At 37.8% G+C, this 13,464-nt stretch overlaps 1 protein-coding gene across 2 annotated transcripts; it reads right to left on the bottom strand.

The window, feature by feature from the left end:
- Positions 1–454: 454 nt before the first annotated feature.
- ccdc15 (coiled-coil domain containing 15) lies at positions 455–11,809 on the bottom strand. 2 transcript variants are annotated; one of them, XM_040149587.1, is made up of 10 exons: positions 11,369–11,809; positions 7,576–7,725; positions 7,084–7,212; positions 4,853–4,969; positions 4,640–4,774; positions 3,036–3,155; positions 2,842–2,945; positions 2,213–2,404; positions 908–1,056; positions 455–824 (listed from the first exon to the last, which is right to left on the bottom strand). In XM_040149587.1, the coding sequence occupies exons 1-10, from the start codon at positions 11,540–11,542 to the stop codon at positions 775–777; spliced, it is 1,320 nt and encodes a 439-aa protein (XP_040005521.1). In that variant the 5' UTR covers positions 11,543–11,809; the 3' UTR covers positions 455–774. The 2 variants fall into 2 exon arrangements, with proteins under 2 accessions (XP_040005521.1, XP_040005522.1); XM_040149588.1 differs by having other exon boundaries at positions 4,640–4,738; positions 11,369–11,807.
- Positions 11,810–13,464: the final 1,655 nt, after the last annotated feature.

Here is a 13,464-nt window from a genome sequence, read left to right on the forward strand (position 1 = left end):
ACTGACTTCCTTGATGCTTTACTACTCATGCAAACTGACTTCACTTATTGCATGTAGAAAATAACAATCAATAACAATCAAATCCCTTAATTATCAATAAATAAACTGAAAGTAAATTCCTGTGAGGTTGTATAAAATTTTAAATGTATTTAATAAATAAAGCCAAACAGTATCAACAATGGCCTATTCTTCACAAACAGCAGAACAAGACTAAGAGGCGAGGCTGTACTTGGGACCAGTTGTGCTTTGAGCATAATTTATCAACATACTAACATGTTCACAATGGCAATGCTAACATGCTGATGTATAGCAGGAACGATGTTTACCATGTTAACCAATCTTACTTTAGTTACTATGAATTATTGTGACAGCAGCAGCTAATCAGCACTAAACACAAATTTCAAATACAGCTGATGGGAACGTCATTAGATTTTCAAGTATTTAGTCTAGGAATTTTAACCTGATGACAGTGCTAGATGCAGGTTTCCTGTCAATCCATCTGGTAGATGTTGAGATATTTCACAAGATAAGTGAAAATTGAGCCTGCTGGTTTCATTAAAAATGACAGATCAGTGGATCACCAAAGTCATTTGTATCCAACTTGTGTAAAACAGGAATATCCTCTTCAAAATTTCATGGCAATCCATCTATTAATTGTTTTTTCATATTTCAATGTGGAGGCTGAACACTACCCTCGACCTCTCTCACTTCTGGATGGACAGAGGAGGAGCCCATTTCTTCCAGGCAATTTCCACTGCAGTTCACCAGCTTCCTCTAGCGTAAATCCAAACTCAACATTGTTGAATGTAAAGCCTGGGCATACGCTGTAAAAGAGACAAATGTGACTGTGAATTGTTTTTTAATGTTTTCATGAACAGTTCCACTAAAGCCCAGCGGTAGTGATTACCTTTAGGATTGTTGTGGAAGACACAGTTGTTAGCACAGGTGTCGGGGTGGGAGTCCCAGAAAGAGGACGCACACCAGCAGAGAGGAGGGAGCTCCAGTTTCTCCTGAGACAGTCGCTCTTTCATCTGAGCTCTTAGGGCCTCAATGAACCTGCCGAGAGTTGCAATCAGCCTGTTAATCAGGGCAGCTTCTGCTTCATGAAGCAATTACAATTTTTTTAGGCGGTACCTCTAGTTTGGTCCATTTGGTCCTGGGCAAGGACAAAATCATATATCGTTGCATTTTAGTTCTGGTCTGGTTTGTGTTCACACTCACTTTTCACAAACAAAACCAAGAGTACAGCTGAAATCACATTGACTGACATACTTCTAATTGATAGGACTGTTTTGGTGAAATTATCCATCATCAGCTCTACATTGACCCATGTGGAGAAACTGAATTTTAGTGACTGATAGCAACTCATGTTGCACTTTACTGACCCTTTTTGGTTTATCTTTCTTCTCACATGTTCACAAAGTGCTAACCAAGAAATAACTGATTATGAGCTTTATTAATTTGCAAGACTGCAACATGTCCTAATATATAATATTGTATGTAAATAGTGACAAACACCTAGAAACAGGACAAAGAGGCATTTGTAACTTAATACTAATGGGATAGTTACTATGTGATTGCTCCATTTCACTTTTCACTCACGTTTTATTGGGGAACAAGTGAAATACAAGAAGTAGTATCAAAACTAAACACAACTGGGATTTTACTTCTATTCACTTCATGATGTGTCGGGGGGGGGGGAATCACCCATTCGTGCTGATGCTCATACGCATGACCATTGTTACTAAGTAATCTGGTGTATCCTACAGATCTAGAGATTGCTTTCTTAACAGTTCGTGACCAGCAAATTAATTTGATAGTAGTTTAGCTTTCAAATTCATGTGGTCATGTTGGTCTGTTTTGTTCTCACACCATAAACAAACTGCACCAGAGTCTGCTTGGAAGCTGTCTGAGACGGAAATTCTCAAATGGTCTTAGTCTAGTCGTTTAGTCTGCATCAGAGTTCAATTGAGAGCTTTCACACCAGCCCAAACGGACCGAACCACACAGATCAGATGCGAAAGCACTCTTACAGTGCTGTAAAGCGCTTTATATAGCATGTTTCAGAGAGATGTTACAAATATAATTTAATAACAGTAGTAGTAATTTGATACTTCAAAGATTACAACCATGTTACGTTCTGTCTGATCATATTTTGCATATGGCAGTAACTACACATTTAAGCTTTGGCAAATTAATCTCCATTAATTACCTTGCAGCTACTTTCCGTTTCTCCTCTTTTCTCCTCTGCACCTCCCCAGCTCTCTCCTCCTCCTCAAGCTTCAGTCTTTCCAAAATCAGCAGCTCTCTCTCCTCCAACTTCTGTCTGGCCTCTGCGAGCTGCCGAACTCTCTCAAACTTTCTCTCTTCTTCCAGACGAATCTGTTCTTTCTCTGCTTTGATCCTTCAGTGAAGAGAGGCACATTTGAGAGATTTTTACTGAGGATGAACAATCACATGTAATTTGCTTTCATTTGCCAGTATTTTAGTTGGTCTGTTGGTCAAAACACAGAGTAATTATGTAGTTAAAATATGGTGGAATATGCTGCTTTAGGTGGAGCTTCATGAAAGGTGATATCACCACACAGGAACACAGTATGGAGCCATATTCTTGGCAAAATAATAATAAAGTAATACTTGTCACCACTGTTGTACATTATAAATGACTTAAACTAAACTAATTTCAAGCTGCTGTCCTTCATAAAAATCTCTGACAGCCATCTTTTAAAGCAGCAGAGGGTTGTGGCTTGATACTAAGACAAACCTTTAGCATAAAACCACTTTAAACATTCACATAAATAAGAGGAAGTGATACAGACAAAAAGGCTGCAGCCTCATCACCTTGCCGTTCTCTTCAGGTGTTTCCTGTGCTGTTTGTTCTCCTTCACTTGCTCTCTCTCAGTGTTCATGAACTGACGACGGTGCATCAGAAAATGAGACTGACGCTGTAGAGAGAGGCATGCTTACCTTAACATCTGATTTTACAGAGTTCAAACAAGTAAAGTCAAATGTTCATGCAAATGTCTGATGTCTACCTGTCTTTTCAGTTCCTCTTGGTCAGCCAAAGGCCACAGGACCTGTGGGACTCTGAGGTTGGACTTGAAGCCAGGATCAGACTGTGATTTGTCAGTATCCCACAACACACCTCCACTCACCTGAAACATATACAGTCAGAACAGAGTCACTAGATTCTGATTCATGACCAGCTCCAATCAGTATGAATGTACCAAGCAGCCAACAGCACTAATTTAAATCGAAAACAAAATAATTTTGGTATACCATCAAGCTCGCCAATTTATCAGTTTAAGTGTTAATGGAAAAGTCCGGTGTTGTTCTATATTTTTCTTATTGACAAAAAAGAAAAATCACACACAAAAAAAGGAACTGATTCTACTAAAAAGTTTTGTCTGTGTATCTAAAACCTGATATACAGCAGCTTATTCCTCTTTGCCACTGAGCTCCATTGATGAACAAAGACAATTAAAAAAAAACTTTAGGGAGCCACACTGTTGCACTAGAATTGAAGTTATGAGGATAAGTATAATGGAACTTGCCCCAGTTTCACACTTTTAATTACACTGTATCAGTGGTTTAAGGGTAATGTCATGGTCATAATGTTTTAACTATTTGGTTTTTAATGAGTTGACCAGAGAAAATTGAATAGTATCCAATCTTTTCAGCTCGGATGAGGCTAAAGATATTATTTGGCTATCCTTACACTATGTTATGCATTTAAAAAAAACACCACACAAGCTGAAACACAGCACTCCCACCACAAAGCTTTTAACTTCTAAGACATTCCTTAACTCTTAGCTTGTCAGATTTCCTATCGACGATCACGTCACAAAATTTTTTTAAAAGGGTCAGGCTTCAATATTGACTCGTTAGTTAAAAAGAAACATCAGTTAAGCTTTATCCTGAAATGCACAACATATCTGGTTAAAACTGTTGATACAATTCAGAAGTTATTGAGGAATGACCTTGTCAAATGTTCGAGTATCAAAATTAGTTATTTTTAAATCTCAGTGTTTTTTAGCCTTATATTTTGACAAATCTGCTCCAAGTCATGCTGCATTAGCTACTAGCAGTTTCTGTTTGCACTTTAACACTGGATGAGTCTGACTCTGATTAGGAGGCAAAAAGTTAAAACGAGCACCTTTTGGGTAATTTCTTGACAGATTTATGAATGTTTATCTCCCATGGACATCGACACCACTATTACTACTGGAAAGACTGAGTTTAGCTGAGCTTGATTGGATTATGACTAAGAAAAAAGGTGCGTCTTTGAGGCAAACTTTGTCTGGTGACAGCTCAGTGGGAAATACAAAAATGCATATTACTGTACAAATATGAAAGTTGCTTGCATCCGTTCAGACTGCACTTTCTGTTCACATATAAATAATTTCTTCTTGTCCATTACATCCCTACTTGACACACAGTGCAACTACAATGAAGTGAAAAACCACCTGTACTAGTTTTGGCTGAGATGGGCATGGAAAAACTGTTTTAGTAACTGTCTACAGGCCATGCATCGTAAATGAGTGTTCAAAGAAAACTTGAAATCAGAAAGCCATTAATATGGAACACAGAGTGAACCATGATGAAAGGTACCACTGCTGCACCCTGGGTATTCATTAACCTTCTGTTGAACGAGGGGACATTCATGTTGACTGGTGAAGAAATTATTGTCTCCCTCCTCCTCTTCCTGCTCTGCTCTCAGCACGTGAGATTCAGCTTTCTGTTGCGTGCAGAGGAAAACGATTGTTCTTATACCCTGAATGTACAACAACACACACAATTATAGGAACTATAATTTTTAAAAGAGGAACAAGTGTGAGACACAGATGCTCACATGTCTGGTTGGAGAGATATTCCATTTGCCTCCAGGAAGCTCTGACGCCATTTCCCCATGCGGGATCATCCGACAGGCAGCCAGCCTGAGTCTGACCTGCCTCATGCCTTCACTAGCCTGGAAAATCGTGGAAATAAATAATCCTCCAGATTAATCACTGTCACATTATTTTATTACTCACACAGGGAAACATTGTAATCATTCTCACTCCCAAAAACAGCAAACACTGCAGAGTTTGACACTCTGTACTGAAGAAATGGGGCCACATAAGGCTGACTGTACATTACAAGGGGATGACAGATGACATGTTTGAGACTGCAGCATGATCTTCAGCAGTCAATCTAGGTGCCAGGACAGCCTTTAATCCCCCACAGGATAAAATAAGGGACTGACCAATACTACATTTTTGAGGCTGATAACAATAGAGCTATGTTGAAGTTTAAGAAATCTGATAACATAACCTGATATTAATTTATATTAATATCTGAATAACATAAACAAACATTTTGATAAATCTCTCTTAAGTTTGGTTTTCAAACAAGACTGGTGAAAACCTAGTATATGGCTGGACGCGTATGGTCAATGTGTTAAATGGAGATTTTAGTTGAAAACTGTTTTGGAACCGCTGTAAACAACTACTTTCAATGTAAAGTAGCTAAAGCCTGCTCGAAGTCGCTACATGACGCAATACACCAATTAGCATAATCATGACATCATCGTATCTTATTTACATTCTGCCTACTCTCAGCCTGTTTCAGTCCTTTATCTATTTGCTTCTCTCCTACTCTCTGTGCTCACATATATAGTATTTTTCATAAAGCCGAATTCCCGATAAAGCTGTTCTAATTTACATGTTTTTCTGTTTCTGTTGTCTGGCAATGGAACTAGTATGAAATAGTAACTGCAACACAGCCCATTAAGAATACATGTTAACCAGCAGTCACTTCCAAGCCATTTCCAAGCTGATGCTCTGCTTTGCTAAAATCCTGATTTTAATACAACGACGACATCTGACAAAATCATCACACACATAAGTTATAGACAATGGCTGTGATGTGATTTCAGCTATACTTATTAGTAAAATGATCCCTCGGTGAAGAAAGAAAGAAGCTCATTCACGTCTGTGTCAGCTGCTGTGGGTTTTTTTTTTTGAAAAAAAGTCACTAAAGGGGTCTGAAATATCTTTAATTTAGCAACAAGGGTGCTAAGTTGCCAATACTGTCTGTAAAGACCCCCCTGATGACCTAATAGAAACTCTTCTTGCAAATTTATTTTGAAAGAGCAACGTCCAACACTTGGCTGTCCAACCAATGTGGTAACTTCTTCAATCAGTCATGTGGCCTTCGGCTGACCAATGGTGTAACTTCATTAGTCAGCCAGCCAGCCATTCAGTCAGGAACAGTCATTCGCGTTTATAGGGCTTGCCACGCTGTTGCGGTCCAGCCAGAAATTGTTGCCAAGATATGTACTGCTCTCTTTAGTGGACAAATTATGCAATGGAGACACTATTTCTAATTACCTTAAATATATATCTTAAATATATATTTAACATTTCTAAGCTCCAGTTTCTGGTTATTTATCAGCCAAATATTACATCTATATGTGATAGCTAAACATATCTTTCTAAAATCATGAGCATTAATCTGCTGCTAGAGCAGCTTCCACTCCTCTGGTCTCAGTCTTTTTGCAATAATTTTGAACCTTTCTGCAAGGATCTGCTCCCACTCCGACACCAAAGCACTAGTGAGGTCAGAGAATGATGTTGGATGATAAGGCCTAGTTGACAGTCAGCGTTCCAGCTCATCCCAGAGGTGTTGGATGGGGTTGAGGTCAGGGCTTTGTGCTGGCAAGTCAAGTTATTTCACATCAAACTTGGAAAACCATTTCTTCATGGACATGACTTTGTGTACAGGGTCATTGTCATGTTGACAAAGGAATTTACCAATGTGGCTTTGGCAACTTAGTGTATAGTGTGATATTGATTTCAGCATTATTGTTCAGCTCTGTTTCGAAATAACTTTCCAAAGTGAATATGTGGGGGACACAAATTAGTCACAATTAAAATCAGTGAAAGAATAAAAGTATTAACCTGAGAAATCCAAATATCCATTCAGTACAGTTTTCTAGAAGATACACACATCAAAACAGTAAACAAAGCATGAGATTACTTTGATAAACTTCAATTATTCACTCATGCTCTGGGGTGGCAATGCTATATATTACCCCCTCACCTCCTGAGAGCTCCTTTCCATCACCCTCTGTTGTGCAGCACCTCTCTCAGACATCATCTTCACACCAGACGACACATGCTGGGTCCAGACTCGACACTGTTGTTGGGGGATTCTCCTGTCACGGTTCACCTGGATATAAAAAACAGAGTTTTACAATGAGTGTATCAGTCACGCCGTGTCAACAGCAGCATGGGCAAACAGAATCCACAATTATTTTTAATTTGAAGCTTTGCTCCATTTCTCTGTTTCACATCAATGTAAACTGCATATCTTTAAGTTCAGGACTGCTGGTTGGATAAAGCAATTAAAAGAAATGGGAAACCGCAATGGGCATTTTCACTAGTTTCTGACAATATACAGACTAAATGTTTAATAAGCTAATCAAAAATAAATTAACTGACAATTAGGTCAGCCCTCTCCCCTTATTGATTGTTTTTAGTTAGTTAAGTATTAATGAGATAGTACTATCAGTCAAAATAATGTTTTCTTTACCATTGCTTTTGCCTGAGGCTGCTGTCCCTTCTTGAAGACTTGGGCTCGCTGTGCCACACGGTGGCGTACTTCATCTTGAAATCGTCGAAGGCTCTCTTCATTCTCCCTCCTCCTTTCTGCCTGGAGTTCCTCAGTTAACAAAGCAAGAGCCTAAACCAAGACATGAGAGGACTGCTTAGACTACTTAAAGAACAATCAGCAGTCTAAATTCATGTGACTTTGCAGAATCAGCCCCTCCGGCCTGGCTACATTTTCACCTGAGAGCTATGAGTAGACAAACAGTGCAACAAATTTCAGCTGGCTGTACAGATCGATACGTGGGGATGTCATGATAAATTTGTAAATTTAGATTCCAAATCTAAATTTAGAGCAGCTCAGTAAAATTCCTTTTCACAGGTGCTGAACTTAAGTCCAACTTTGAGGAATATGTACTTGAGTATTTCCATTTTTGTTACTTTTTGATTCTGCTCCGTATTGTGCTTTTTATTGCAATACGTTTATCTTACAACTACAATTACAGATTCTTTGCAGTTTTAAATAAAAAATAGATATGAGTTCATTAAATATGATGCATTGGTATAGATTAAACTTCCCTCTCACTTACAAAGGGCTGTGATATGAGGAACGCTAGTATTTTAGTAACTCTGAGGGGTATAAACTAATGTTCTGTTTTCTGTTTAGCATCTCAAAAAATATATCATTGTTTTATCACCTTGAGACCTCATGACTTTTCCTCAGTTTATAATAATTTAATAAAAACATGATAGTTAACATAACTTGTTACAGAAATCTGCTTCACAAAACAACTTATTAGTTCTGTCTGGGGTCTCAGAGACCCCTGCTGTAAAACACACAGCATGGATTTAATCTGTTTTATATCTGTGATTAGAGCTTCAACAATCAGTCAATTCATCAATTATTCCATTGACAGAAAATGAATCAACAACTATTTTGATACACAATTAATCATTGAAGTATTTTTTTTTTAACAAAAGTGTAAGAATTTCACTGCTTACAACTTCTCAAATGTGAATATTTATTGATTTTTTTTAGCCTTCTATTATGTTAAACTAAATATGTTTGAGTTTGAGACTGTTACTCAGACAAAGCAAGCAATACACATTAGTCAAATTAGGTTTTTTGGAAATTGTGAAGGGTGTTTTTATTAAGAAAATTTTCAGACATTTTTTGGACCGAACAATTAATAGAGAAAACAATCAACAGAATAATGGATAGTAAAAATAATCATCAATTGAATTTCTGTAGTTGGAGTTTTATAATATTTTTATTGTAAGAGATCTAACATGGAGTTCAACCTTTCTGTGGTCTAACTGACCCCAAACATAAGCAAAGTCATTATCTAAGATAGCACATATGTTAGAGCTAGGCTGATATATCAGCTGATGGTAACATATTTGCACATACATCATCATCGGTCTTTATATCAGCTGATCAGCAGATATGTATGCAAAAGTTTGAGAGAGAAGAAGTAAATAAAACAGCTGCAGCAGACATTAAAAAATTAAACAATAAAAATGAATATGAAAAAATTCAAATATTAATTCAGTTACAGCTAATTAACTTAAAAAATAGAAAGAAAAAAAAAAACAGTAAAAGTGACATGCCCAAACTTTTGGATAAAACCATAACAAGAAATTGCAGTTAAAAAAAAAAATCTAGGTTTGAAGTTACTTAGAAACAGTGTTACTATTACATTGCATGTCCAACAGACAGCCCTTATGTGTATTTTTACATTTTAAAAATGTCCCAGTTAGTATGTATCTTTGTACCAAATTTAGATTTTACTTTCAAAGTTAATTCCATTTGAAATGAGTTTATTTTCTGAAACCAGTTCTTCCAAGCTTAATTTGAATATGTGGTTAAACTGATGTTGTCCATGCACCTACACTCAATAACCCATAATGACAAAAAGAAAAACATGATTTTTGGAATTTTTTGAAAATTTATTAAAAAAAATAGCTGAGCTCTCTAATTTACAAAAGTATTCAGACCCTTAATTCAGTACTTTGTAGAGGCCCCTTAGGCAGCAATGACAGTTTCGAGTCTTCTTGGGTAAATCTCTGCACGCTTTTCACACTTAAATTTGGGAACTTTATCCAGTTCTTCCTGGGAGATCATCTTGAGCTCCGTCAGATTAGATGGGAAGGGTCTGTGAACGGCCATTTTCAGGTTTCTCCACAGATAAACTATAGGGACTGAAAGACAGTCAAAGAGTTGTCAAGAAACCACTCCAGTGTTGTCCTGGTTGCATGCTTCAGGTCATTGTCGTGCCAAAAAGTGAAACATCACCCCCGCCTCAGGTCATGCACACTCTGGAGTAGGTTTTCTTCAAGGACCTATCTGTATTTGGCTGCACTAATCCTTCACTCAATTCTGACCAGTCTCCCTGTCCCTGCCGCTGGGAACCATCTCCATAGCACAATGCTGCCACCACCATGCTTCACTGTTGGGATGGAAATACCCTGGTGATGAGCAGTGCCTCATCTTCGCCAGAGATAGTGCTTGGAGTTCTGCCCAAAGAGTTTAAATTTTGTCTCATCAGACCAGAAGGTCATTTTCCTCATGCTCTCAGAGTCTCTTAAATGCCATTTGGCAAACTCCAAACGGGCTGCCATATGCCTTTTACCCAAAGTGGCTCCGTCTAGCAACTTTACCACTAGGCCTGATAGATGGAGTGCTGCTGAGATGGTCATCCTTCCGGCACTTTCTCCCATCTCTGCTGAGGACTTTTGAAGCTCTGTTAGAGTGACTTGTCCAGTTTAGCCAAACAGCTAAAGGAAGAGGCCTGGTGGTTCCAGACTTCTTCCATTTCAGAGTTATTGAGGCTACGGTGCTTTTATACCCTTGCCCTGATCCCTGCCTCACCTCAATTTTATAGGAGGTCTACAGAGAGTTCCTTGGACTTCATGACGCGCCCCCCCCCCCCCCGACAAGTTCTAGACTATCTCAAGGAAAAATATGATGCACCTGACAACAATTTAGAGTTCCACAGCAAAGGGTCTGAATATTTTTGTAAATGAGAGATTTCAGTTTTTGATTTTTAATAAATTTGCAAACATTTATAAAATTGTGTTTTGATTTTTGTCATTATGGGTTATTGAGTGTAAATTGATGGGTAAAAAATGGCAATTCTATCCATTTAAAATTAGACATACAACACAATAGAGTGTGCAAAAAGCTAACGAGTCTGAATACTTTCTGACACTGTAAATAACATACAATGCAGTTCCCCTCTTTAGCTTATGGAGGACCATGTATCTATGCAAGTTTCTATGCAAAAATCCAAATGTGGCTTTCAGTTTGCTTGTGAGGTTTTTCCTCATGGGTCTTGAAGGTGAGTCTATTGTCCAGCCAGGTTCCCAAGTATTTATAATATTCTACCATTTCAATTCGAGAGCGCTGAAGGGTATGGATAGGGACAGTAGGCTGGACACTCTTAAGTGAACTTGAGAATAGCATATTAATAATGTTTCATTGGCAATACCGCCTTTTGTTTCTGGCGAAGGGAAGGGTTATCACTTAAATACTTTACGACATTTAGGGTTTTAATAGGAAAATATTTTTAAAAACGGCTCATTTGGCAATTATTATTTTTACACATACAGCACAGGAACAAAGAAAATCCCGTGTCAACAAAACACAAGAGTTAAACTGAACAAAGCACCGCCTCCTCCTAAAACCTGCAGACTGTCTGTTCATCTCCAGTAACGGTCTCTGCCTGGCAACACAGCACAAACTAGCTTTGCTCATTAGCATTAAATCCCAAACTTACAGACGGGTGCTCCAGAAAGTCTTGTCCGTCCTCCACCCAGGCTCCCACCGCCACCACCGCCTGGTTCCTCTCAGCCAGCACCTCATTAGCTCTCGAGGCTCGGTTCTCCCTGCTCTGGCTGACTGAAGATTTGTTTCTGCCCTTTGTCGAAGCTATAAAACGGCTAGCACTCATTGCTAGCCTCGCCAAACAGGCTAACGTAAAGTGCTGCTAACTCACAGCTAAAAATGTCTTCTTGTTTAGGCCGACTGTTTTAAGCACGCTATTCTCTAAATGTTTAAACGAGAACACACGGAAAATAAAGAAAAATCCTTCTTACGTTCGTTAATGTACAGTACATACCAAGTCTCTGTTTGAGTTTCGCTCACTTGGTCTTATTTTACTTTCTGGCGTTTGCCAAACAGCTCACTGGCGCATTATCGCCCCCACAGGGACAGGAGGAGACATTGTGAAAAATCATTAGGCCTAATCAGAATCAGCGTTATTGGTGAGTATGTCTGTGCATACAAGGTATCTAGCTTCCGGTTTCTGGTGGCTCTCAGTGTACTTACACACAGTACCAATAACAGTATTCAGGGAGGTACACATGGACATAGAGCAAAAAAAAGGGCAACAACGCTGAGCAAAGATAAATAAACATAAACATACGACTATCATGTACAAATCAGTAGATGAATACATTTTTTTCAAAAAACTAGAAAATGTGCTTAGAAGGTCGTAGACTTCCGTCAAGGCCAATGTCAAATAACAAACACCAGACTTCAGACGAAAAAATTCAAATTCATAGTAAATGATCCGGATCTGCCCCAAAATTGAATGGGTTCCTCACTGACCCAAGCCCCATCCCACCACCAAGGTCAGTGCAAACCAGTTCAATACTTTCTGTATAATCCGGCTGACAAAAAACAAATAAAAACAAACAAACGATGATAATAATAATAATAATAATAATAACGTTCAAAACATCATATTGGCCATTATATACAATGATCAAATACTGCTCACAACAGGGGATGGTGTTAAAAGAAGCTTCAGTAATCCACATCCCACCAGAACCTCCTCTCATAAGCAATAAACAGTTTAATGAGCAAAGGGTAGAGTTCAGACTTGGGGTATCTCAGAGAGCACAACCAAAATTCAGATTTATTTCATTTTTGGTTTTTTTTGTTTAGTTTATTTTTGTTTGCTTTATTCAGTTTTTGGTTGTCTTTGTTAGGTGTGTTCTTCAGTGTTTTTAAGCTCCACTGGACTTGTAGCAGTTTTGACGTTCAATACCAGTGGTGGAATGTAATTAAGTAGTCCATTTACTCAAGTACTGTACTTGAGTAAATTTTCTGTAAGTTTATACTTCTAATCCACCACATTTCAGAGGGACATATTGGAGTTTTTAGTGCACTACATTTAACTGACTGCTGTATACTACTTTACAGATACAGATTAACCAAAATAATGTTATTAACTAATAAATGATGATGTATTATTATTATAGATTAAAATGAGACTATATTAATCACACAAACTACCCAGTGTTACATAAAGTCATTAAAATTAACGGCAACTTTACCAGCTGCAATATTAATATGATGGCACACATTAATACATTACCAATTATAACCTAATAATATAATATGTTTCTGACATGGGCCATTCTTCATGATGAGTACTTTTACTTTTGGTATTTTAAATGTATTTTGCCAATACTTTTGTATAACTTGAGTATTTCTAAACTGTGGTATTACAAGTTTGACTTAAGTGAAAGATCTGAGTACTTCTTCCACCTCTTCTTGTGCCTGATTTGTCTGGTCCTTACACACTGAAGGCAAAAGTAAGAATAAAGATTTGCACACTGGGCAAGTAATATATTATTATTTTCTACTTTTTCTATGTATTTTTTTTTTATGGCAGTTTCTATCATAATTGTTTCGTCTGGATGATAATTATGTTTTTTCTGAATTTGTGATGAATTAGATTTAACATATTCTTGTATAATGCTTTTAAATTTATATTTCTATTTTTGCCCTTCTTTGTCCCCTTTACAGGCTTATCAGACACTGTTAACCAGATCCGCTCTGACTGGTCCAGTCTGAGAGTAGATT

Source organism: Xiphias gladius, chromosome 17 (genome assembly GCF_016859285.1).
Source record: "Xiphias gladius isolate SHS-SW01 ecotype Sanya breed wild chromosome 17, ASM1685928v1, whole genome shotgun sequence".
Lineage (NCBI taxonomy): Eukaryota > Metazoa > Chordata > Actinopteri > Istiophoriformes > Xiphiidae > Xiphias > Xiphias gladius.

Excerpts from the sequence above, each read along its gene's own strand:
- ccdc15 (XM_040149587.1), bottom strand. The coding sequence starts at position 11,542 with ATGAGTGCTAGCCGTTTTATAGCTTCGACAAAGGGCAGAAACAAATCT. Across the intron at positions 7,726-11,368 it reads ACTTTCTGGAGCACCCGTCT|GCTCTTGCTTTGTTAACTGA; the intron begins GTAAGTTTGGGA and ends GTCTTGGTTTAG. Across the intron at positions 2,946-3,035 it reads AAGAGGAACTGAAAAGACAG|CGTCAGTCTCATTTTCTGAT; the intron begins GTAGACATCAGA and ends CTCTCTCTACAG.